This window comes from Pocillopora damicornis, chromosome 12, assembly GCF_964200805.1.
Source record: "Pocillopora damicornis chromosome 12, jaPocDami1.2, whole genome shotgun sequence".
NCBI lineage: Eukaryota > Metazoa > Cnidaria > Anthozoa > Scleractinia > Pocilloporidae > Pocillopora > Pocillopora damicornis.
The window spans coordinates 4,807,257-4,832,973 of record NC_142681.1 but is presented as its reverse complement, the minus strand read 5'-3'; the positions used below and the strand labels follow the sequence as shown (position 1 = coordinate 4,832,973).

Sequence of the window (25,717 nt, the reverse complement as noted above, 5' to 3'; positions counted from 1 at the left end):
CTTATTGTTACTGTAAGCCCACGCTTGCCGGAATTCAATCTAAATGTCTAGAAATTGTTTTAATTGAAGACTACAACGTAAAAAAGAACTCAGACATGACAACTAAGTAAGTAAGTAAGTAAGTAAGTAAGTAAGACGATTTAAGACTCGGAGCTCTATCTTAATCGAAAATAACCCCCAAAAAAATCAAGTATGTGTATGTAGTGCTGAAGTCACCATTTTGACATCTTCACTGCAAAGGAGAACTTGATCATGGAAACTTGTTAGGGAAAAATTGGTGGTTTAAGAAAAGGATTTAGAGGATAGCAAACATAATACCAAAAGGGATAAAAACCTCATCTTTTCAAAAGTTCTTTCTAACTGTTACTACACGATAATCGATCGAAAACAGAGGCATGCTTGGTCATCATCGGCCCTTATTCTGGTTTGATAGACCTCATTAATCGTCATGACTGTTTACTAAATAAAATACAAACTAGTCACTGTCCTCAACCCGCCTTCTTTGCAGCCGTCGTTTGCGGAGCTCGACACTCCTTCCCCTCCCACCTATCTACACGTCTCACGTGTGAAACATCTGTAGACGCGTAAAGGAGGAAGGAAACGCTAAAATATAAGAAATTCCTCTCATTTTTTACTTCTCAAAGTACCTAGTGCCTCGCACTCCTCTCTCAGAGCGGACGCCTGAGCTGAAATGCTGCCTTCCCAGTAACTACCGCATAAACACAACCCTTTGGTTAAATATGTTTTTTTTGTTTGTTTGTTTTTTGTTTTTGTTTTTTTTGGGGGGGGGTGATTGGGTCAATTTTTGCGGGGTATGTGCCGCTGGCCTCTCAAACCCCAACCACATTAAAGTCTATTTTGTGGCCAATTATGGACCCCATCTTGCTCAATTTTTGGCCAATGTAACTATTTTTAACCGCGAATCTTCCCATTTTTAAATCCTTTCTTACCAGAATTTTCTTACCCTCCAAATCCCAAAAAAATTGCGAGCCAATTCCTGTATTTCTACTCAAAATACAACCGGCATTAGAGTCAATCCAGTTGTGACATAGCGACCCCATTCAGTGGCACATTCCCATGAGTCTTTCTGGGAAGTACCCCCGAAGATGAGGCCCGTCGATTTTTCTGAGAAGCCTTCGTGGAACATTTCCTGAACAGCTGCTGATTGGTTGTCAAGTCCAACAAGACTAGATCTTCCTGTTTTTCATAAAGACTAGACCCTCTTGGTCTCCATAATATTCCATAGACGTAAAATGATGACATATTTGTAGGACAAAGTGAAAGAAAAGACGGAAGGATTTTCGACGCACAATTTCAAGAAGAAGACTGATATATAATTAATTCATGCCTTCCGCGACCCCCGCGATGTTATAGAATCACTTTAACAACTGACCCACGAAAGAATGTAGTATATATGGGACATAATTCAGACATTTTCTCTGCGTTTTTTAGTCTTCTATTGTCAGAATTCTTCTGTTTTTGTGTGGGCAAGCTTAAGTCGAACGAACAGCTGAGAGAATGAATGTAACAGCTGAATCTCAACTCTTCCGGTTGAATATTGTGCCTCGAATTGATAGACGCTCAAAAAGTATTTTAATTTAAACGAATCATTTCACAGAATATCTAACCACAATTCCCATTAATTTGTGAAATATGAAGTTGAAAACAGATCGGGAAAAAAAAAATACGGTTAAATTAATGTGAACTAACGTTCATATCTTGATGAAGGAGAGAACGAAAATTTGGCGTTGTCATAACAACAGCAACACCAAGCTAAATTACCCATAATGCTTCCAGTAGAGAGTACAGTTCGAGACGAGGCCAAAAATCCACATCTTTAAGTCGCTAGACACCATTGCCCAATTTCTCACAAGTTATCAATAACACCTCTTTTCAAAAAACTAACAAAAAGAGTTTTGCAAAGGAAACGACTCCATTTTGGATTTACATTCGTGAGCCGTCATTTCGTGCAGCGAGTAGAGGGTGTGCACGCGCTTGATCCAGGGATTGTCTCGTTCGACTGCGATGTGTTGTTAACGGAAATAAATTTACTTTCATCTGCCGAGATCTTGAAGGATATCGGTTTTAACAGGAGAAAGAGCTAATCTGTGTCTATCGTTGGATTCACGTTTGGGTAACTTTGGACTTGTTTAGAGATCGCCTAGTCGGCCATTATGCGCGAGGAAGACGTAGAAGTTGCGATCAAAGTCGTGGTCGTAGGAAATGGAGCCGTTGGTAAAAGTAGTATGATTCAGAGATACTGCAAAGGTATTTTCACCAGAGACTACAAAAAGACGATAGGAGTGGACTTTTTAGAGAGGCAAATCAGGTGAGGAAGAGCAACGCGAACGGGTGTGTGATCAACTGTCGGGCGAGCCTTCAGGAGTATTGATGCACTTTACGAGAAGACCGCTCAGTGATTTTGTAACAAATGTTTTGTGATTTTCCAATATTCTTTGCATATTTCAGCAGTGTATATAACATATATGAGAGTAATCACCGGTTTTCATGGGCGAAAATGTTGGTCTAAGAGTTCTCTCTAAACGATCTTTAATTTGTGTCATTGCAGTGTTAGGGGCGAAGACGTTCGGTTAATGTTGTGGGACACAGCCGGACAAGAGGAATTTGACGCCATAACTAAGGCTTACTACCGAGGTAGGTAGCGATGTGTGTCTGTAATTGATTGCAGGTATGAGTGGTAGTTGTAAATAGGCATTTCAGTCTCCAAGTTTTCGAAACCTTACTTTGAAGTACACGGGTAAAAGAATTTGTTTATTTCGTCGATCGCAATCGATCTCAAGGAACGCTGCATATTGGAATATTTTTCAGTGGAATTGTCGTTTGCTGCGGTACATTTCCCAAAGTTTGCGTCGTTTTCTTAATCACAGTTAATACCCTTTTCGGCAACGAATCCCTTCAGCAAACCTTTCGTTAAATTGCAGTTTCTAGAGTATTAAAAATGATTGGCAATTGTGTTTACCCACTTGTTTTATATCGTTGCGGAAATTTTCGACTTTCCATCGTTTCGAAATTATAAGTTAAAATCCTAGTTCGGGTAGTGTTTTTATTTCCTTGAGAGAGTGAAATAATTCTAAAAGTAAATGAGCCATATGCATGTAGAGCAACCGGTGATTTTTTTTTACATACATAATTATTTATATTTTGTTCGGCGCACCCTGCAACTTAACTGCGATAAATTCTCGTGTAATGAACTGTTACGTAAAATAAATTCAGCTTTGCCACAATAAAATGACGATCGAAGATGAAATAATTAAATCTTTCTAGCGGATGTTTGGTTGTTGTAAGAGCTCACAATGGGATTTTTTTATGAAGATCGTAGTCTTTGTTTTAACAAATCCTTATGAAGGGCCGTAAGAATGGAACACAATGAAGTTACTATCATTGTTTAAAATCCTTTCCGCTTCACTGCGTCTGGTAAATTTTAGAGATGTCAAGCATGTGACAGCATCATTTGCACAAGTCTTTGCAGATTCACGGACACATTTTGTCTTGAACATCTTGACCATTTAGAGAACCAATATCCTCCCTAAATTTGCATAATTTCAAGAGAACCCCTATGTGAACAATTAATGTCATCTCCTGATTACTATAATGCACTTTGTAATATTTTCAATGATTACACCACATGTGTCTCACCTTGAACCTCCATGGAGATATTTAGAGCTTCTGATCTGAGTGCAGTTAATTAGGCTGGCTCTTGCTATGCCACCTTTTGGTTAAAAAAATTGATATATTGATTTAAGGGCTAGCCTTGTAACAGATATCTTAATGTCTGTCTAGAACTTAATGATTTTGCATACAGTAACTTTAATCTGGCCCAATGGTCCACATCTGTAATTCTGACTCAAGCCAGAAATTTTCTATGGTCCAAAGAGAAAAAGGGGTTTTCTGACATTCCAACCCTCCTGATCCAATCTGGAGTCTCCAGATTTGATGTGTTGCCTCTTGTTATCCCTATTTTTATCAGGTTCTCCAGATTTATAATAAAATTCTGATGACTAAGGAAATATGTTATCTTTTTTGTGGCTCCCTGCTGAATGTATTTATACCTTATGGACAGAAAGTTTACAATTATTCATGGTCTTTCAAAGTGGCTATTGTAAAAGTAGTAAAAGAATTTTCCCTTTTTGATTCTGAAAAGATGAATCAACTATAGCAAAGAAAAGCTCCAAGATATATGTGATAAGAATGAAAACCTTCTAGAATACCACAAAATGATGTCAAAATGCAGGAAATGCCACTTGAGAAAAATTAAATTTGAAAAATTTCCTGGGGAAGGCATGCCCCAGAACCTCCTTGAGGCTGGCACCTTTAGCACTAAAATATACTCCTAATTCCCCTCAAAAGGGGTTGGAGTGTCCAGGTCTTGCAATTCAATTAAATATTAAGGACTAATTTTATAGGAAGAAAAGCTGTAGCAGCAGTCATTTTGATCCAATATATGATATTCCCCAATGTTGTAATCTAGTTTTAATCAATCAATAAATTTTATCTAATCTCAGGCAATTCGTCAGCTATTTACAAAAGGATTTAACTATAGCTGTTCTTCTTGAATGCCATGCCTCAGAGAGCTTTGCCAAAGGACCTGAGGGATTCTATTTTGAGATAATTTATGTGTGATAATCAAACCCTAAGTTTGTTCTCGGAGTCCCTCAGGTTGTAGCTAGTATTGTGTTCAGAGAATTTCAAAGTTAAATAGTTCAGAGCTAACTCAGTCCAGTGTTACTCTCCTAAGTGATTGTAGATTTTGGGCCCATTTGAATCTTAAATTAAAGAAAGCAAACAAATGCCTACATGTTTAACGGACCCTTAGGATGGAGTAGTACACTCAGAAGGAAATAGATAATTTCTTTACTTCTCTAGCTTTGCCCAATTTTTCCTATGGTCTCCCCATTTATGAGGGGTCAGGATCTGAGTCTGACTTGGAGGTATACAGAACTTCTTGGACAGTTGTCACAAACAAAGTAACTTTTCTTAACCTTATGGCCAGTGCACTTGGGCCATAAACCTGAATGGATAAAACTCTTTCTGTAATTTAAAGCACAGACTTTGAACTTGGTTTTTAAGGGTTAGACTCAAAGAGGTTCTAAGATCTTTTGATCAGCTTTAACTAAGGGACTGTATGGAAAATTACTAGACAGCACCATTCCTGCTCCCTAGTGACTTTTCACTTGCCAAGGATGATTGTCAACAATAATTTTTTTGGCTGGCTTAATTATGTTGTGTTTTTTTGACTGCAGGTGCTCAAGCTTGTGCAATTGTATTTTCTACTGTTGACAGAGACTCTTTTGAAGCTGTCGAAAAATGGAGAACAAAGGTATGTTCTTAGAAATAATTAATATTTACACTGCTTTAAAATATATTATAACTTTTGAATCAGTGTGAATAGAGAAGTGTCAAAGTGAACCTGTGGAGATGCAAGTGTAATATTTCACAGCGTAAAAGCTTGAGTCCAAACTTACCTTAATCATACTTAACCATCAAGGCATTCAGTTTTATGGTCTTGAATTAAAACCTTGACTAGAATGAAAGTTCAGATATAATAAGCTGCATAAGTATGTTCACATGTTAGTTCTTGACACTTCACATGGCAAGGATTGTGATAGCTTGAATTTTTCTGCCAGGCATGAGAAATAGTTCAGCAGACATGAAATGGCATCAGATAATAGGTATTCATTTCTAGGGTTCATGCTAGCTGTCAAGGAAAGGTGATGAAATGCTCATCCTTGACGAAATTCCCTATCCAAGGGATTAGCAACACTCCTACTAGCTTCATGGTATGGAAACACAGCCAGGCTAGTTCAACTATCAGTTAACTTTACCTTTCTTTTTATTTTTTATTTGACCCTTTAACTCCTAAAAGTGACTGGGATATAATTTCTCTTCCCAACATCAGGGCTAAATCAAACTTTAAGTCATGAGAGTAAAAAAAATTATTTCAAACTAGAGAAATCATGATTGTCAAACAAATTATCCTTATCAGTACCTTAGAAAATGTATAAGGAATAGTAAGGAGATTGTAGATATTGATGTTGGGATGTAAATGGTTAACAATTATCCAATTGATCATATGTTTTCAGGTGGAAGATGAATGTGGTAATATACCAATGGTGTTAGTTCAAAACAAAATAGATTTGATTGATCAAGCATTAGTTAAAGTGTAAGTTTGTCTGCCTATAATTTTCAGGCTACTTGATTTATTGTAACTGTGTACCAAGTATTGCTTCTACATTTTCCTGTGAGAAAAATTAGGTTTGAGTATGTTTTTGAAAATATAGAAAATCTTCTGGTGACCAGTATTTCCTGGAAGTGTAACACCCTTTCAATCTATTCTCCCACAGATTTCCTTAAGGTTAAACAATTTTGCACAAAAATCATCAGCAGTCTGTCTTTCAAAGTTACCAGTTTAAACCTTGTTTTCAAACGCTGCCAAAATGTTCATGTTTGGTACATAGGGAGGATTCTCAAATGAAATTAAGAGTTAGTGTGTTAAAGACAAAGAAGACTCCTCTACCTACTGGTCCTAATTGATTGATGCTTGTGTAGTAAGGATATTAGGAATTATTTAATTTTCAACTCCAAATATTGCAATTTGGATTGGTTATCAGCTCATATTCTGAGTCACCTTATTTGGAAATGCATTGAGCCTAGTGTTGCAAAGCTAAAAATTTGTCAAATATCCAAACTTTTAGGATTTAATGAAATTTAACACAACAATTATTTCATTTGCATTTGTTGGATGTGAGATTGGTCATAGCCAACTCACTGCTACATGCCCCATTGGCTATTTACCTTCTCATATTCAATGCACAGTCATGTAATAATTGTACCCAATTGACTGGTTAGATTGAAAATATATATTTTTTCTTTTTTTGCTAGCCTTTTAGTGTTTGGCACTAATTTGTAGTACTTTGTTGCTTTGGTTGCAGTGAAGAGGCAGATGAACTAGCCAAAAGATTAAGGTTAAAATTTTATCGAGCTTCTGTGAAAGAGGATCTAAATGTTAATGATGGTAAGCAGAAAGTACAGTAAACTAGTTGAATTTACATTTTTGTTTTCCACTTTTGTGTATTACAATGATCATTGTATTGTAACTGGTTCAAAACCAAGAGAAAGCACCATGATGGTCTTATGTGATCATGATGGTGTTACATGTTTACCATTAATCTGAATTTGTGAAATAGAGAATCTAAAATTAAGGTAAACTGTGTTGCATTACAGAATACCTTCATTGTGCTTAACCCTGTAATCTCAAGATCCAACTAGTTATTCTCCTGAGTGACTGGTATACACTTCCTTACAAATCAGACAAGAGAATTTGGTGTTACATGTACCATATTTACCTGTGTATAATATGCACTTTTTTCCTTTAAAAATAACCATCAAAATCGCGGTGCGTATTATATGCGGTTTCTATTGTTTTTCAAGCACGTCCTAATTTGCATAAATTAAAAACACAAGAAAGAAAGAAACAAAAGCCTAGTATTAACTGGTCTTTATTAGCTTGAGTTAAATAATCTACTGATGAAACATTTTCAATTTCGATCCACAAACACAACAAAGAAAGTAATAAAAGCCTCGTTGTAATTAGTCTTTATTAGCTTGAGTTAAATAATCTACCAATAAAACATTTTCAATTTCAATCCATGAATAAATTTAGTAGAGTATTTAAGAAAAAGCTGACGAGATAAACATTATGATTGTACCTTACTACTGTAATCACAAGCGATAAGAAATTCAAAATGGTAACAAAACTTACCACTGCGAAACGTCAGTTGTAGGAAGAAATAATGTTTTTCTTGCTGTGAAAACTTTTTTTTATGGAAAATTTGGTCAAAAATCAGGGTGCGTATTGTACATGGGCACGTATCATACACAGGTAAATACGGTATGTCGAGATAAAACCTGCTAGCTGATAACCATGTCAGTTCTCTTAACCTGTTTACAGTGTTAATTACTCATGGGAGTTAAATAGTCAAACAACATTTGATGTGGCCAGTTTTAATAAATTACCCCATGCAGTAGTTCAGTGTTTGCACCTGCATGCATTTGAGAGACCCATGGTTAATTTATTTTCACAAAACATTAACAAATTATTGTATATTTTGTCACAAATGAATTTGATAGAAACATAAATCTCATGTACAATTTTTCCTTGTGTAATGGATTGATTTTGTTCTCTTCCAGTATTCATGTATCTCACTGAAAAGTATCTAGAAATACTGCAGAATGTTGATGTAGAGGAACCCAAACCATCACAACACAAAAATGGTAAAGTTTCACCACTCTTATTTACAATAACATTACATGTACCTGCATTGAAAAATGTACTCAGACATTTAGAACTACTGATTTACTTTTTGTGGCTTCTTATATGTCTTATAGATTTCCAACTTGAAATGTTTTTTCGAGTTGTAACAAACTCCCTCAACCTTTAGTACACTGAAATGTTCAGAATGTCATTAGTTCTCACCACCCTATCCATCAACTTCCAAGATCTTATAGTAAATTATCCTTACTGTCTGCCATACAATGATGATGTTAGTTTGGAGGATAAGGTATTAGATCAACTAATGATCCCCTAAACGATTTTTTTTTATTTTCATCACTTATCTGCTTGATGTTGTATGGATATTATAAGGAGAGATTCTGCCTTGGTCACTCATGGGAGTTTACGGGTTAAGCATGCTCACTTTTTTTTCGTATACACGTTGGTATAAACAATAGCATACACACTGGCATACACTCAATGCCAAAAAAGTTGACAATTTAAGAAAGGGTCAAGTATGAACAATACAACCTGATGGCTCTAAAAGCATGTATGTAATCATAACTAGGTGCATGTGAGTAATGAAAGCTACCCAAGCATTTTTCAGATCTAAAAATTTATGAAATGTAAGGCAGACAGCAAGGATATCAAATATTTAGATTGTGGGAGTAAATTGGGTAACTCGTAGAGCTCTCACCAGCCAGGTATTAGAAATTTAATGGTGTTTAGACTGAAAGAAAAATCTCACTGTAAGCATTCTTTTGACAGTGCAGGATATGAGCATATTTGTATTACCAGTGGTAAGGGCATTTAATGATGTTCTTTAAATTCTCTTTCACAGTTGCTGGAATGTTTAATTCAACCTCACCAGTGAATGCATCACAAGGTGGAAACAACAATGCACGCGCAACACAACAAGTAGAGACTGGAGATATTATCACACTTAAACCAAACAAGCAGAGGACAAAGGGCAAAAAGAATAAGATATCTTGCTCTTTGTTGTGACATTCGAATTTCAGGACTGTGCTTTTAATTGTCTTAACAGGTTCACAAAATTAAACAATGCCACAATATGGCAATAAGAGTGGAACTGTTTCTAACACATGTTCAGTTCATACTCAGGGGAACAAGATTTCATGCTTCTCATTAAAGTAATGGATGTGAAGTAAATTTTCACCACAAATTCATGAAGATAGCTAGTTTTGGGACAATTCTAAATTATCATATTTTCTGTTATTGGACAAGTTTGATGTTGTAGTTGCTGCATTTAAATATAACAACACTCAAATGTTGAACCTTTTCTGACTTGTTTCTATACTTTGAGGGATTTTGGGCACTGTATGAGATGACAGGTTTTGATTCAAGATCAAACCATCAGAATCAGGTCATGGAGAAAATTTTATGGAAGGAGTAGGTTGAGGAAATAATCTTGTCCATTCTTTGGAGGTTGACTGGAAATTATGAGGGGGTAATTGAAGCCCCCAATTTGTAGAAGGGGGAACTTAGGTGTTACTTTTTTGGAGAAAGGCATTGCACTTGCTTCTGCAATCCTCTTCAGAACTACCCATGTGTAGCTTGTTTCTAAAAAAAAGTACTTTTCTTCTTTACACTATTATGTGAATATTGCATGTTGAATGTGACTGTGGTATGTATGTTGGGGATTCCATTTACATATCAGTTGTTCCACCCAATTACACATACAATTGTATGAGAATTCTCTTCCCAATTTGGGTACCACTTGTGATGCATTTTTTCAACTTTAGATAAAATGTGGATAAGATGAACTGCTGTAGGATAGTTGGTCTTGACTTTTTCCTTTCTTTTTTCCCACTCTCTCTCCCTTTCTCTCTCCTTCTCTTTCCTCTGCTTCTGTTTGTTTGCTTGTTTGTGTTTTTTCTTTTTTGTTTGCTATCAGAGGGGATGGTCTTGAAGGAAGGGATCCCATTCTTAGGCCAAAGTTATCCAAAGTCCCATTTCTAATTTTTCCCCTTCAGGCCCATCATGAAAAATCAAAAGTAAGTTGAGTTTGTGAGTGAGTTAAGAGTTAACTTAGAATTTATAACAGGGTTATTATTATGGCAAAATTGCATTAATTTTGGTCACTGTCTTTTAATAACTTCATAAGTTTTGGTATTCGAATGTTAGTCACTATCTTTTGAAGACAAGATTCAGTTGAGTTAATTGCCATAAGCATGACTTTATCTTTTTCACAATAACAGCAAGGATGCAACATGAATGAATCAGTTTAAATAGAATATTATTTAATCTTCAGCTGGAAAATTTGAACATGTTTTTTAACATATTTTTCAGTGTTGCATTTTCTATTACAATTCACTACAATTTGTTAATCTTATACGCACAAAATATTGAAAAAAGCATCAAATCTCGTTGTTATAGTTATATTCGTGTTTCATATCTAGAGTTAATGTATGAAAAGAAATCAAAGAATAAAGCTGGATCCAGTAGTCCTGGGAAATAAATCATCTAACCCTCTCCATTTTATTATCAGTGTGCATAATCTCCAAACCGTTCTCAATACATTTTCAATGGTACGAATAAAGGGAAATTCTCTATACTCAAGTGCATCTTAAATTTGCAATCACTCCCCTTATTCTTGAGACCTACATGTAATGTGACCTTGTGATCGATACATTGGTGTCGAAGTGCCCCAGAATTAGTATAATTCGTCTTCCGGTCGCCGTCCACGTCTCAAAGAGTTCTACACTAAAGTTCTCTGATTATTTAAAGGAAGAAATTTTGCTTTTGGATCAGTTTTTGATCTATTAAGAAGGCAATACTTCAGGCCTTCAGATACCCGGTGAGTGCCCCTCGAAATTTTGACACTCGACTTGATAATCTTCGCACTCAGTACCACTCAGGGCTGTAGGACAAGCATTTTTTGAAACACAATAGAAACTATAGGGAGAGACTTCCATAAAGAGATACTGGAATTAATTCCTGGTACTTTCTTCCTCTCGCAGTGCAAAGTAGGAACCGAAATATCGCACACACACACACACGAAAAAGAAAATTTAAAAAACACCGCAACGCTACAAACCTTCAACTTCTTCATTCATCTCCTTTTCAGAAAGTGAGCAGAGTGACAGCAATTCTTACAAATGAAGCAAAACTTTTTAGTTTGCTAAACGTGTTTCCCATTTCGCCTTCTTTTCTTCTTTTCTTCTTTTATGCTTTAAAATTCCCGCGGTGAGTCTGCAAGAAGTGCTGCTGGAGGAAGAACAACAACAACAAGAACGAGAGGCCGGTCAGCGGAATTCTTTGTAAGGACTTGCGCTTCGAACACCTAATTGAGGAGGCTATGCGCATGTCGGCCTCTCTTCGGCTGCCTTCACAAGAAAGTGGTTAGTACAGGATACTCCGTGAAAGATTGCTATATTCTAGCCCTAGTTTTTGACAAATAATAGTTTTACGTATCTTGTATGACTTTTTAACTCTGTAAATCTCAGATTGAGCCACGATTATTCTCCGATGGCTCTTCTTACTCACTCTATTTTCCGTTGGCGTAACTGAGTTGTCATTTTTAGATCAGCTATGCTAACGCAAAAAATAGTCAAGCCGTCAGGAACAGGCGAGCCAAATGAATTGGAGAAAAGCGTATCAGAGGTACTATCTTCACTTTCTCTAACTAAACTTTCACCCTTAAAACTAACGAATGAAAGGAGCACAATTTTTAGTGGTTTAATTTGTATATGTCTGCTCACGTGGGAAAAACTTTGTGTTCATTCGTTTCATAGGCTCTTCTCGAGTTAGAACTGAACTCTACCGATCTCAAGTCGCAGCTTCGAGAACTGTACATCTCTGGAGCGAAGGTATGTTAAGTTAAATTTTAGTAACTACTCACTATCACGATTGTGTCTTACCATAAGAACACAGAATTACACGTAAGACGTCTTAAAAATTCTATATTACTTACAGTCTTGAATAATTTTACAGGAAGTCGATGTTGGAGGAAGGAAAGCTATAGTCATTTTCGTACCTGTACCACAAATCAGATCCTTCCAGAAGATCCAGGTAGTTAAACATCATATTTTATATATTGCAACTAAATGTGAGAGTGGTCGCCTTGTGTATTTGGAAAGAATCAAGTGCTTGTCTCTTATCAGGGAATAAAAGGGGTAAAGTTCTAAAGAAACTCTGGTGCTGCATCAGTGGGAGAGTATAACAGGGTAATTGGCCAGTGTGAAGAGTTTAAAGGCTGACATTTTGTGCCCTAGCCCTTCATCAGAGCAATTGGGAAGAGCTAACACTCTGACAAGGGCTAACACTCGAAATGTCAGCCTCTAAACTCTTTACAGTGGCCAATTTACATTATCAACTCAGTTGACAATATTAAATTACCCTTATCAAGGAAAGCTTATAAGAATCTCTCCCAACAATTTTTCTCAAAAGCCATTTTGGTTTTATCAACTGAATCAATGATTAAAATTTACTACCAAAAATTTTTCTAAAGCCATTCATGAGCAAATTTGCCATTCACTCTGATGAAGGGCCAATGCTTGAAACATCAATGTTATAAACTTTTAACAGTGGCCAAGATACATTTTAAACTCAGTTGATGAAAACCAAATTATTTTGTTATACCCTCACTGATACAGCACCAAAGTTTCTTAAGAAACTTGCCCCTAAATTCAAATAATTTAATCCTAAAGGATAGGAATAATCAGTGTGTGTCTCTACAATGTATGATCTACTTGCATTTTTGTTAAAGTTAGGCATCTAAAAGGTGTCATTTAAAGGCTCTTAAACCAAATTATTTTGTTATACCCTCACTGATGCAGCACCAAAGTTTCTTAAGAAACTTTCCCCTAAATTAAAATAATTTAATCCTAAAGGATAGTAATAATCAGTGTGTTTCTCTACTATGCATGATCTACTTGCATTTTTGTTAAAGTTAGGCATTTAAAAGGTGTCATTTAAAGGCTCTTAGCTATCTATAACAGCAATGTGATTTCTTAGACTTGAAGGTACAACTCTTTTTACTATTTGGAAAACTAAAATCTTTGATGAAATGTGAAGGAAGCAACCTTACCCTCTCAAGGAGATAAGGCAAGGTTCTTCTTGTAACAGATACAACCTTTATCACAATTGAGTAAAGGGGGTAAGTTTCTAAATAAATTGTGGTGCTGCATTGGTAGGAGACTTTAACAGGGTGATTGAGCATTGTCAATTGAATTGATAATGTAAAGCTAGCTTTGAAACTATGTAGGGTGGCCAATTTACATTATCAACTCATTAATAATACTTAATTACCATAATTTCCGGCCATAAACCCATGGGTAATCTGTTGATTTTGCGTTTAACACACACCACTGCGGGTAACAAGGAGGTGCAGGTTATGTGACAATTTTAAAATCTACTGGTGGTTGAACTGGAAAAATTCTCACCTTCATGCGTTTCCACCTCTCAATTGAATTTTATTGTATATATATCTATATAGATATATATATCTATATAGATATATATATATATATAGATATATATATATATATAGATATATATATATATATATATATATATATAGATATACATAAATTTATATAAATATATTAATAATTATTATAATCGACTTGTTATTAATACTTAATTACCATAATTTCTGGCCATATACCCATGGGAAATCTGTTGATTTTGCGTTAAACCCGCACCACTGAGGGTAATAGGGAGGTGCAGGTTATGTGACAATTTTAAAATCTACTAGTAGTTGAACTGGAAAAAATTCTCACCTTCATGTGTTTCCACCTCTCAATTGAATTTTATTGTATTAAGATTGCCTGAAGGCAGCACGAAAACATGATTACGACTCAAATTTATTTCATGCATAATTAGTTGTGTGATGAACAAATTGTTATCAGCACGCATGAAAACAAAACCATGATGGTGACAAAAATAATTCAAAGATATCCGGCGCATCAATAACAAATTTCCATTTAACACTAGCTTGAGCTAAAGAGAACTTTCCTGTTTTAAGGGACTTGTTAGGCCTAATAGAACCGGAGATATCTATTTTTTTCAGAAATTGCTGACAGTACTTTATAATTCAAGTTTCAACACTCACTCAGAATGATTGCTTGTACAAAATTTGGCCACAAATTTGCATTCTGTCAAGTATGAAACATTGAGATTTGGGCATAGGCTGCTAGTGTTTTTACTGCATAATTTTAGCGATAAAGTACATGCTAATATTGACACAGAATTGTGCACATGTCTGAATTTCTTTGACCTTAAACTCGACAAAGAAGTGTTCAAGCTTTTGAAAGTTAGATCAGACAACTATTAAAAGACTGAATTGTACCACATTAATGTCATGTTTTAGCCACCAAAAAGTTGAATAACATAACATGCAGGTTATCCACCAGTGTGGGTAATCTATTGCCTTTTTTTTTTTTTTTGCCGTATGCAGTAAATGGCTGGAAATTATGGTACCCTTTATCACAATTGGTGTGATAAAGTTTGTGATCTGTCCCTGTCAATTATTTGTAATAGTTTGCTGTTGTCTGTGATTTCTTTTGAGAATGGTGGTATGATGCTGCTTTCAAATGGTGGAAAGTATTATTCTAACACGTAATGAAATTTCTTCTCATGTGTTGTATCATGAACATAAAAGCACTCTTGAATTAGGCCAGGGTATTTTGATTTTGGTAATAACACTGCACAAACAATATCCTGTTCACCAGAATCCTCCATGAAGAAAGAAAATGTCGCCCCAGTCTGATTTAAAGTTTGATTGAGATGACAAATATTATTTCTGAGAGGAGCCCTCTGATGAGAGCTAAATTGTCTGAACCTGAGGAAGAAAATTAAAGGTTCTGATGAAAGCTGTCATTAGAGAATTTTATTGTAGTGTTTTCATTGACTTCTGGACTCTTTCTAATTAATACTTTGCCTTTTATTTTCTCAAAGACCCGTCTAGTGCGTGAACTTGAGAAGAAGTTCAGTGGAAGGCATGTGGTCATAGTTGCTCAGGTTTGTAATGTTTGACTCTTCCTTCTCCATTTTATTGTGTGGTTTTTTTTTTACATCCCTTTTGTATTCAACATTTTTATGACCATTGAATTAAGTGACAATATTCACTCTACCTTTGGGAAATGACTGTTAATCATTGGGCAGTTTTCACAACTTGATTTATTTGAAAGTTAGGAGGAGGACTCTTCAGTTTCTTTTTGGTACTCCTGTAATTCTTATCAAAACACCAGGGTTCAAAATAACAGCCAGCTGCTAGCAGCAGCTGGAACTTTTGGCACACTTGCCATGGATTTTTCACCAAAGAACTAAAATTTTATAAAAAATATTATGCTTATGATTGTCCAACTGAAGTAAGGTTGCTGTCATGTTATGGTGAACATTTCATATCAGGCAATAAAGCGGCCAAGAAATGTTTTAAAAGCTTTTTGGAAATGTAAACAAGTATAAAGTTTCAAAATTTGAAGCATGCTACTGAGAGTATTTTTGTTTACAGTATTCAGCTTTCTATGTATTTGTTCAAGCATGAAACATGCAAGTTTGTGTACACACCATCATATTACCATTTTTATATTTCTGCACATACATACAATCTTGAATCAAAATTTATTTTCTGCCAAATCATGTTTAATGTTGTTTGTAAAGCCTTCTCGCGCATTCAAATTAAAGTTGATACTTGACAGTAGTGTGACAATTTGTCTAGACAAAGTTGTATATTTCACATTTGAACAAACCAAAAAATTGAGCCATTCACTTCACTTTGTTGGGAAAGGAATTGCCACAACAAAACATGCTGATCAAAAAAAAGGTTCTGATGCTGAAATTTACTAGTGACAGTTGGGGGGGGAAAAATGAGCCTTGGCAAAAGCCTACAAATCCACGCTGAAAGCTGAAAAATTATTTTGAACCCTGGAACACAGCTTGGTTCAGCAGGTTGTTTACATATACATTATTGACCAAGGCTAAGATCAATGTGGCTGGATATTGGCTAATTTTGGTGGTTGTTGTTGTTGTTGTTGTTGTTTGTACAGAATGAAGTCTAATAGTTATTATATGATGTTTCTAAACTAGTACTTGATTACTGGGTATCTGCCAAAAAGTTTAATTTTTGGTGAAATTTTATCTCAGTTAATGAATACAGAATTTTCTTAATCTACACTTTAGCCTGTTTGGAGAGCCATCCTTAAAAATTTATCCTATTTTTCCTTGCAGAGGAGAATCCTTCCACGACAAACAAGAAAATCAAGAAATCAAAAACAGAAGAGGCCAAGAAGGTAAGGCTACAGTAATTTCCCACGGTAGTTGCATTTCACCACTCTTGACTTGACCCTTTAACCCACAGAAGTGATTGAAATCTAACTTCTCTTTTAATATCTGCACTTCATCCAGCAAACAAGTTATGAGAATACTTATGCTGATCAGGAAGACATTTTCATTATAAAACACCAAATTCTTGTAACTAATTTATTAGGAAATGTGTAGCAGCCAAAGAGGAGAATTAATTCGATCTTGGGATTAAAGGGTTTAAGAAAGCTTTACTGGCATGACGCTAATGATTTGCTGTTGTTGCTCCAGTCTGATTGACACCATGAGAGACAATATGTATGTGATAGGCTTAATGGCCAACATGTGGTATCAAAATTTTTATTTAATTAGATTATACTGGTCACTGAGGAAGTGCTTTTATTTTTTGTTGTCTCTGAGTTCAAGTGTTTTGTTTGTAAACAGTCGAACTTTGACAGCTGTTCACGATGCCATCCTTGAAGAACTGGTCTACCCAAGTGAAATAGTTGGAAAGAGGACAAGAGTGAAACTGGATGGTTCAAAATTAATCAAAGTGTGAGTGCAACTTAGTGTTTTGTATTTTAGTATGTTACAGTATGCCCAAATTTCTATGGTGAATTTGCACATCTTCAAACCAAAAAGTAGCATAATCAGATGGCCTCATTCTGTCTCTACATTCTTTTCTCTGATGCTTGTCAATTTAAAAGCCTTTGAAAGTCCTCTATGCATGCAAATAAATAGCAAGCTCCTTTGGAAAAGGTTGGTTGCTCTTGTGTTTCTGTGATCTTTCTCTCTTCCAAGTACTATTAGGCCGACCGAAGACTGACAGCCTTCTAATAATTCTCCCCTTTTCAGACATCTTGACAAACTGCAGCAAACAAATGTGGAACACAAGGTGAGAGTCAAACTTTGGCTTAGTGGTGCCCAACATTATCATATACATACTGGGAGTGTTCCTTGATTCCTTAGTGATGATAGAAGATGCCGCCCCAATCTGACATAAAGTTATGATTGAGTTGGCTACAACTATTTCTGAGGGGATCTTTTTTTAAAATTAGATTAATCAAGGACTGAAATGACCAACCTTAACACCATTAGTAATTCTCCTTAATGTCTGCTACACAATTCTTTTGATGGTGATTCAGAGAGTTTGGTATTGGATCAACTAATAATCTCCAAATTTTTGTTTTTCCTTATTCCCATTACTTGTCTGTTTGATATTGTATTCATGTGGCAAGGAGAAATTATGTCTTGGTCACTCAGGGAAATTAAAGGGTTAGTAATACAAGACTGACCAAATTTCCAGCTTAGAAATAGTCTTAAAGTTGTGTATTATCAGTGGTATAACCTCTTTTGGCATCCTACGTCTGCAACGAGACAGAAAAGAAGGAATTCAACAAAGTTTAAAGATTATGATTCTTATGGGTTCTCAATTTGTTTAATCATCCCTAGCGTGAATTTAAAATCTTTTGATGTGCTCCAAGAGAAATTGTTTGTTCCCTCATTGGTTTGTCAATAGCAATGGTAATTGTGATTTTTATTGCTTGTCAGGTGGACACTTTTTCCTCAGTGTACAAGAAGCTCACAGGCAAGGATGTTACATTTGAGTTCCCAAGCTATGACTGAATGCCTGCTTGAACAATAATAAAATCTTATTGACAACCTGTTCTTTTGTCATACATTGTAACTCAACAAGTAATGTTTATTTTAAGTAGACTTTGCTTGGTTATCTCTGCTTGCATGGTAAAGCTTGGGCCTTAACGGTCATGATAGTAATTCAACTTACTGTTTTCAATACAACTCTTATAATGTTTGTTCAGAGAATTCAATATTGAATCAACTAATAATCCCCCAATTCATATTTTTCTATATTCTCATCACTTGTTGCTGGATATGTTATTGATATTGTAAGGAGAAATTATGTCTTGGTCACTGGTGGGATTTTAAAGGGTTAACAGGGGAGGCTTGAATCTTTCCCTTTTTCAACAAACCCCTCTTAAGACCATGCTGGTATATATGGCCAACAGAATACCACCTCCTCCTCCAAAAGAGTGCTCAAATTTTCGATCACTAACAAAGATGTTCATCACAAGCAAGGTCATGTTTCAACTGACAATTACTGAAATTAAATACCAACTAACAGTATATTAACAGAGAAATCAGCACCTTGACGTTGAACTCAGGTACTTGTTTGACGAGGGCACAGCTTAGAGTGCTTTGTTCTTCTAACAACGAGAAATAGGACGCGAGTACTGCAAGAAGACCCTCCACTCCTGATGAGAGCTATATGTGAAAGTTAACCCGTTAACTCCCAAGATCTGATTGTTAATTCTCCCCTCTAGCTGCAACGCTTTCCTTGCAAATCAGTTCTGAGAATTTAGTGTTAGATCAAAATAGCAACTTAGTTTTGGGCTTACTCTTCTGCGTCAATACATTCGGTGTTTATTAAATGTGAGCAAAGCCAATCCTATTAGACCATTCTGTAGAAGCCAAAGCACTTAAAGAGCCTCCCGGGAAGGGAGGCTGGGGGGTGATTATGAGAGTGTTAACGATGAGAGGGTGACACACGGACGATGGTCACTTGCAGCGAAACGACAGCTAATCCGTTGGGCCTGAACGTGATTGAAGTATCGTGGAACTGTTCTGGTAGTCTAATTTTAGTGAGAGGAGCGGAATTTTACGTCGCCCTTTTAACGTCCAATTGTCAGTCGTCTTTTAAGCGATATTATCCTCGAGCTACGTCCAAATTCGTCTCCTTTGGAGGGTTACTGCAGAATTCTATGACAGAAATCCCCCTCCTCTACCAATGGAAAGTCACCCGCGGGAACGTTTCATCTGTGAGTATACTTGCTTACTTTTGCCTCTTTTGCACTCATGTTTATGTTTCCTTTTGCATTTTTATGAAAGTCCACCATCGTGACCTTCGAGTCTTTAGTAATCCTTACGTCAATTAAAACATCAAATATATTAATAATGATCAAACCTCAAAAATTTAAGGGGGAAAGCTCCCCACTCCCCCACCCCGCGGTGACAGCGTGACCTCTTTCATGTCACGAAAATACATTTAAACATCACAAATTAGTGTATCATCAAAGATTTTGGGCTCCTCTTATTTCATAAACCGTATTAAAATATATTTCGCAAAATAATAATTTAAGAAGAGTTACTATTTTGCGAAATAGACTATTTTCACCCTGCGGTGACAACTTGACTTCTTTCATGTCACAAAAATACATTTAAACATTCCATTATATTCTCGAAGATCTCGGTCACCTCCTCTTTAGCTATCCATACAAAATTAATCTCGCAAAGCAGGAACGTCAGAAGAATTACTATTTTGCGAAATGGACTATTTACACTAAGCGGGCAGTAACGATGTTGCTATTCTCCCGTCACGCAATATGTATTTGGTTGACGCACTAATTTTTTGGCCTCATATTTCATAAACCGTATTTAGATACATTTTGCAAAATAGTCATGTTTGGAGATACACTATTTTGCGAAACGGAATATTTTTATCCTTCAATAACATCAGTGTCTTTCTTTTCGGGTCAAAAATGTACTTTTAAACATTACATTATGGTACATTTCCCTATCTTGGTCACCTCTTATTTCCTAAACCGTATTAAAACTTATTTCGTTAGTAGTAATTTTGGAAGAATTGCTATTTCACGAAATGAATTATTGTTACGCCATGATGAAAAATATTGCCATTCTATTGTTAGCAGTACATATTTGATTACATAAAAGATTTACATAAGCTTTAAAAATTGCAAATTTATTGGAAACCCAGAACTAGGTTCTACTGTAACGACTACATAGACTGATGTGGAAACAAGAGTTGAAATACTATTAATTTATTGAATTAAGTCCTTGTGTAATTTTCGCCTATTTCAAACTTCAACATTGCAAGAAGCAAATCCTTGTGACCGTCTTCCAAACGCTGCTTTACACTTTTGGTGACAGTTATCAAGCCTCTCCAGAAATACGGGTGCCTTGGAAGGATACAGCTCTTATCAATGCAATAAAACCTCTTTGCCTTTTTTTTAATGCGTTACGACCATTTCAACATTGCCGTTATCGTCTTTTTTAAGTAGCGATAACGCTCCTCGTGAAGTAGAACAATGTCGTAGGGCGCTATCTGTATTCTCTTGGGGAACTCATTTGTGCAACCGGTGCATGTTATTGCATTCGAGTAGTCATGAGTAAACACTACATAAAAGGGCTCGTCATTCTGGTAGTACTCGGTGTACCTCATAGGCTCTGGCACCATAACGTCATAGGGATCTTCTTCTGACACGACTGGCACGTGGCTTACGTTGTTTTTCCGTCTTCTTTGTTTTACTCGTTGATTCGGCTTTCCCTCAAGCTGTTTAGAGAGGTTTGCGCTGATGATCTTTCCCATTTTGTTACAAGCTTTCTTGTGAGTGGCGATGAAACCTCGCAGCCTACCAGTCTTCCCTGCGACAACAAGGACGTAAGGGCACAAACCACCACTATCACGAAAAGATTTGCAGGTCTTGTCGCACGATATCTTCTCTTTCTTTTTTTCTACTGTGTAACTGGTATCAAATTCGGTGACGCAGAAGTTTGTATTCGCATGTTCTATGATCTTATAATGCGACAGTATGATTTCCGCCCTCCTCCATATATCTTTAAGCTCACATGAAGTAAATTGTAATGAGAGCTGGCACTCGACAAGGCGTGTCATCGCGTTGATGAGATGTCATTTGTGTCCACTGCAATGGATCCACCTCAAGGTGATTATAGTCTGCGGACAGACGATATTCTCCCATCTGATAGATGACTTTGACCAGCTCGTCTAAATAAGGCTGCACTACGCGTTACTCAATGAGATCGTGTATTCTCACCTGATCAGTTTTTGTCTGAAAATCTCCTCTTTTATAACAGTGTTGTATGCCTCGGTTCTCTGGTTTTGCCATTTGTTTTGGCGGATTTCCAAGGCCAGCAGCAACGCGAACAGGTCGTAACATGCATTCTTGCAAATAAAGGTCAAAGACGACCTTCAATTGAGTGAACCCATTTGGTAAATGCCTCTGGTCATTGGCGCTTAGTAACCTTCAGCTCCTTATCAAACTGCTCTTCAGAGGTACAATCTAAAAGACCTATAATCCTTCTCCCATCATGCTCGGAGCCTAGAAGCTCGCGGGCTATTTCCTTACCAATGATTTCCTTGTATGTCAAACACTTGAAATCGAGAACTGGCAGACCTGAATAGTCGATGGTCTTGGGCTTAAGAACAAGAAATTTAAAAGCCATAATCTTGCCTGATTAAACAACACACAAAGCGAGCACAAAGCAAACCTCTTGCAACACGTGGAACTTGCGCAAATGTGAAACACGATCTCTTGCTCGTAAGGAAGGGGTGTGCGACGGATGCGTAATCAGAAGCGCGTAACTTTTCCATGTATATTATTTTTATTAAAAAGTTTGAAGCAAAGTAACTGTAGTACTTGCGATAATAAAACTGCTGGACGACTATGTTGGCATGGATATGCTGCTGTTCTCTGAGGGTCTCAATGGGGTGATGGCTTTTACGGCTATCGGTTAAAATTTTGGCCAATTTTCGGTTAACGGTTACCACCTTTCCATTGTTTCCACCAGAGATATTTTTTACGGTTAACTTTTTTTACGACTCACGGTTAAAATTTGTCAATTTTTACGTCTAACGGCTAAATATTTTGGCCTTTTTACGGCTAACGGTTAACCCCATTGGGACCCACTTCTCTACACGAGACGAAGAGTCTAAACATCAGACGTAGTTTGAAGCTACACTGGTTTGCAGATTTAATGAATGTAACCGAAGAAGTTACAATTCATAGACCCAACGTTTCGACACTCCTGTCTAGTGCCTTCATCAGGGGTGATCTAAACGCTGCAACAAGAGGTCCTTTTATATGATCACTAATTAGCGGCCTTTTTTCTGACGAGGTGTAAATAGGCGTCAGGAAGCAGACCGCCATCGTCACGATTTAAAGGAGCGTGGGCGGAGTTAATGTGCCAAGCCTCCAAACAAAGGCGCTGGTGGTAACGCCGATTAGTAGTGATAATTTCTAAGAGCGTTTAGATCACCCCTGATGAAGGCACTAGACAGGAGTGTCGAAACGTTGGGTCTATGAATTGTAACTTCTTCGGTTACATTCATTAAATCTGCAAACCAGTGTAGCTTCAAACTATGTCTGATTGTCCACCTGGTTGCCGTGTGAACTTTAATATATTTTATTTGCGAGTCTAAACATGTTTAGTCGCCACTGGAAAACTGTCATGTTTGGTTTTGCACCGAAACAGTGTACACCCTTCAAAACGCACGAAATGGAGTCTTTCAAATCTCACGGGAGAACATGCCCCCACCCGCCCCCCTTGAATATTGCACCTCCGGCGCTGGTCAAATTACACCTCTGGCTCTCAAACGCACTCCCCGCGCAAAAACCTGTCTCCGGGCTTGCACCTGGTTTTTCTTTCATTTTTTATTTCACTATGTCGTATCGCTCTGCGATTTTGATTGCGACTCTAACTCCGGCTCCGCCGCTAGTAAAAACCAGCTTTTACCTCTTATTTTCCACTCCCTCCCATGTCATTAATTGGACACAACCTCAGTTTGGGCCTTCAGCGGGGCTCTATTACTTGGTTTCGGCGTCACGCAATACGGTACTACATAGTTGTCGATTATGACTAAATGAACCTGTTAGCCCAAACCTCTTGTTGAACTTTTATGGAGATGGAGTTATTAATTGGCTTTTAATTAATCATTTGAAGCTGAGGAGAGGAAAACACCGTCTTGTTGCTTGGCAGTGAAGAAGTACAGACCACAGCTAATTAAAACACTTATGTACAAGGAAAGTTGAGACCCAATCTGTCACGAGTCAGGCATTTAAATCATTTATGGGCCATTTTGCAAAACAGCAATTCTTTCAAAATTACTGCCCCGCGAAATACACTTAGAAGACGTCTATAAAGGTGAAGATAGCTTAGATCTTTGCAATTTGATGGTACGTTAAATTAAAACCTACAATCTAAATCCTATTGCAAGACACGAGAATGGTAACGTCGTTACCACTGAGTGAAAATAGTTTATTCCGCAAAACGGTAATTTTTCTGACATTACTACTTTGCGAAATAAATTATATCGGGATAGTGAAAGAAGAGGTGACCAAGGTCTTCGAGAGGTAACCGGTCAAGTCGCCCGAGAGTCATCTCGCCCGAAGTCATGTCGCCCGAAACCTGAGTCATGTTGCCCGAAATTTTAGTAATGTCACCCGAAAAAAAAGTCAAGTCACCCGAAGAAACAAATACTAAAAAGATCAAAATTTCAGACTGTAAATAGGCAATAACGTTGAGAAATTTCTTATCACTAAAGCGCTCTTTGTTTCCAACAACACTATGAAGATTCTTAAAGCGTTGTTCGTTCCTAACAACAAAGGGAAACGTTCGTTTCCAACAACAAAATGCAGCGTTGTTCGTTTGGTATGTAATCGTTTCTTACTCACGGACGTTTCGTAAGCTTGAGAAACTTTTTCTTGGTTTCTAACAATACCATGAAGACTTTGACTACACAGAAATCGATCGTATGCTCGGAACTGAAATATGTTTGAGTAACGATTCTAAAAGCGTTGTTCGTTTCTAACAACAAAGGGAAGCGTTCTCCGTTTTCTCCGAAAAAAAATGAAGCGTTGTTCGTTTGGTAAGTACTCGTTTCTTACTCACGGACATTTCGTAAGCTTGTGAAACTCTTTCTTGTTTCTTAAAATGCCATGAAGACTTTGACTACACAGAAATCGATTATATGGTCAGAATTGAAATATGTGTGAGTAACGACTCTAAAAGCGTTGTTCGTTTCTAACTAGGGAAGCGTTGTTCGTTTCTATAACAACAAATGCATGGATGCAGCTTAACATACGAGTAAAGTTCTGTTGCATCTATTTTTGACTTTCTTAACAATAACAGATGAAAACACCTGGTAAACAAATGTCGATCGTCGCGCTCGACAAGTTGGTAAAAGGTAAAGCGAGTAACATACAAATAAAATTAACTTAAGGTAAGTGTGATATTTTTAAGATAACAGTCTATTGTTTATGCTTGTAACTTTTTTCACAGTAGTAGTCTGATAGCATCATTTCCCTTAGGATCAGATTAGGTAGTTGTGCTCTGTTTTCTCCGGCGGTCGCATGTATATTTTGATCCGATCAAAGTATATATGAAGGGGGTAAAGCTAGCTACAATACGAATACAAACTGATCAAAATGAGTGTGATGATGAAGTTAGGCCACGTCAACAAGCCCTACAGTGCAACGATTACGGTCGATCATATGGCCTTTCTGACCATATGATCGACTTCTGTGTAGTCAAAGTCTTCATGGCTTTGTTAGAAACCAAGAAAAAGTTATTGAATTGAACGTTATTGCCTATTAACAGTCTGAAATTCAGATCTTTTTAGTATTTGTTTCGTCGGGCGACTTGACTTTTTTTTTTCGGGCGACATAACTAAAATTTCGTGCAACATGACTCAGGTTTCGGGCGACTTGACTGTAAACCCTTCGAAATATACTATAATGAAATTTAAGCGTATTTTTGTGACCCGAAGAGAAAGTTATTGAAGGGTGAAAATAGTCCATTTCGCAAAATAGTAAATCTCCTAAAATAACTATTTTGCGAAATATATTTTAATAAGGTTTAAGAAATAAGAGGAGCCCAAAATCTTTGGTGATATACTAATTTGTGATGTTTAAATGTATTTTCGTAATATGAAAGAGGTCACGCTGTCACTGCAGGGGTGAAAATAGTCCATTTCGCAAAATAGTAACTCTCCTTAAATTACTATTTGGCGAAATATATTATAATACGGTTTAAGAAATAAGAGGAGCCCAAAATCTTTGGTGATATACTAATTTGTAACATCTACACGTATTTTTGTGACATGAAAGAGGTCACGTTGTCGCCGTAGGGTAAAAATAGTCCATTTCGCAAAATAATAACTCCTCTTAAATTACTATTTTGCGAAATGAATAAAAATCCTTCTTGTTAATGAACGATTACTCCAAAATCCTTGTGAAAGTTATCTTTACCTTATTAGAAAATAAATCTATATCATTCCTTTAGTTTTGTTCTATCTTACCTGATTTCGTTTCGTTTCGTTTCGTTTCA

General features: G+C 36.6%; 2 protein-coding genes across 2 annotated transcripts; both read left to right on the top strand.

Annotated features, from left to right (window-relative positions):
• The first annotated feature begins 1,784 nt into the window (after positions 1-1,784).
• LOC113675697 (ras-related protein Rab-23) lies at positions 1,785-10,770 on the top strand. The gene is made up of 7 exons (XM_027192288.2): positions 1,785-2,329; positions 2,570-2,655; positions 5,262-5,338; positions 6,102-6,181; positions 6,951-7,033; positions 8,209-8,292; positions 9,132-10,770. Exons 1-7 carry the CDS (start codon positions 2,175-2,177, stop codon positions 9,293-9,295), a joined length of 729 nt encoding a protein of 242 aa, XP_027048089.1. The 5' UTR covers positions 1,785-2,174; the 3' UTR covers positions 9,296-10,770.
• Positions 10,771-11,616: 846 nt separating this feature from the next.
• LOC113675698 (small ribosomal subunit protein eS7) lies at positions 11,617-18,217 on the top strand. Its single transcript, XM_089188747.1, has 9 exons — positions 11,617-11,652; positions 11,836-11,914; positions 12,046-12,120; positions 12,245-12,322; positions 15,212-15,274; positions 16,484-16,545; positions 17,000-17,110; positions 17,411-17,450; positions 18,107-18,217. Exons 2-9 carry the CDS (start codon positions 11,843-11,845, stop codon positions 18,179-18,181), a joined length of 576 nt encoding a protein of 191 aa, XP_089044873.1. The 5' UTR covers positions 11,617-11,652; positions 11,836-11,842; the 3' UTR covers positions 18,182-18,217.
• Positions 18,218-25,717: the final 7,500 nt, after the last annotated feature.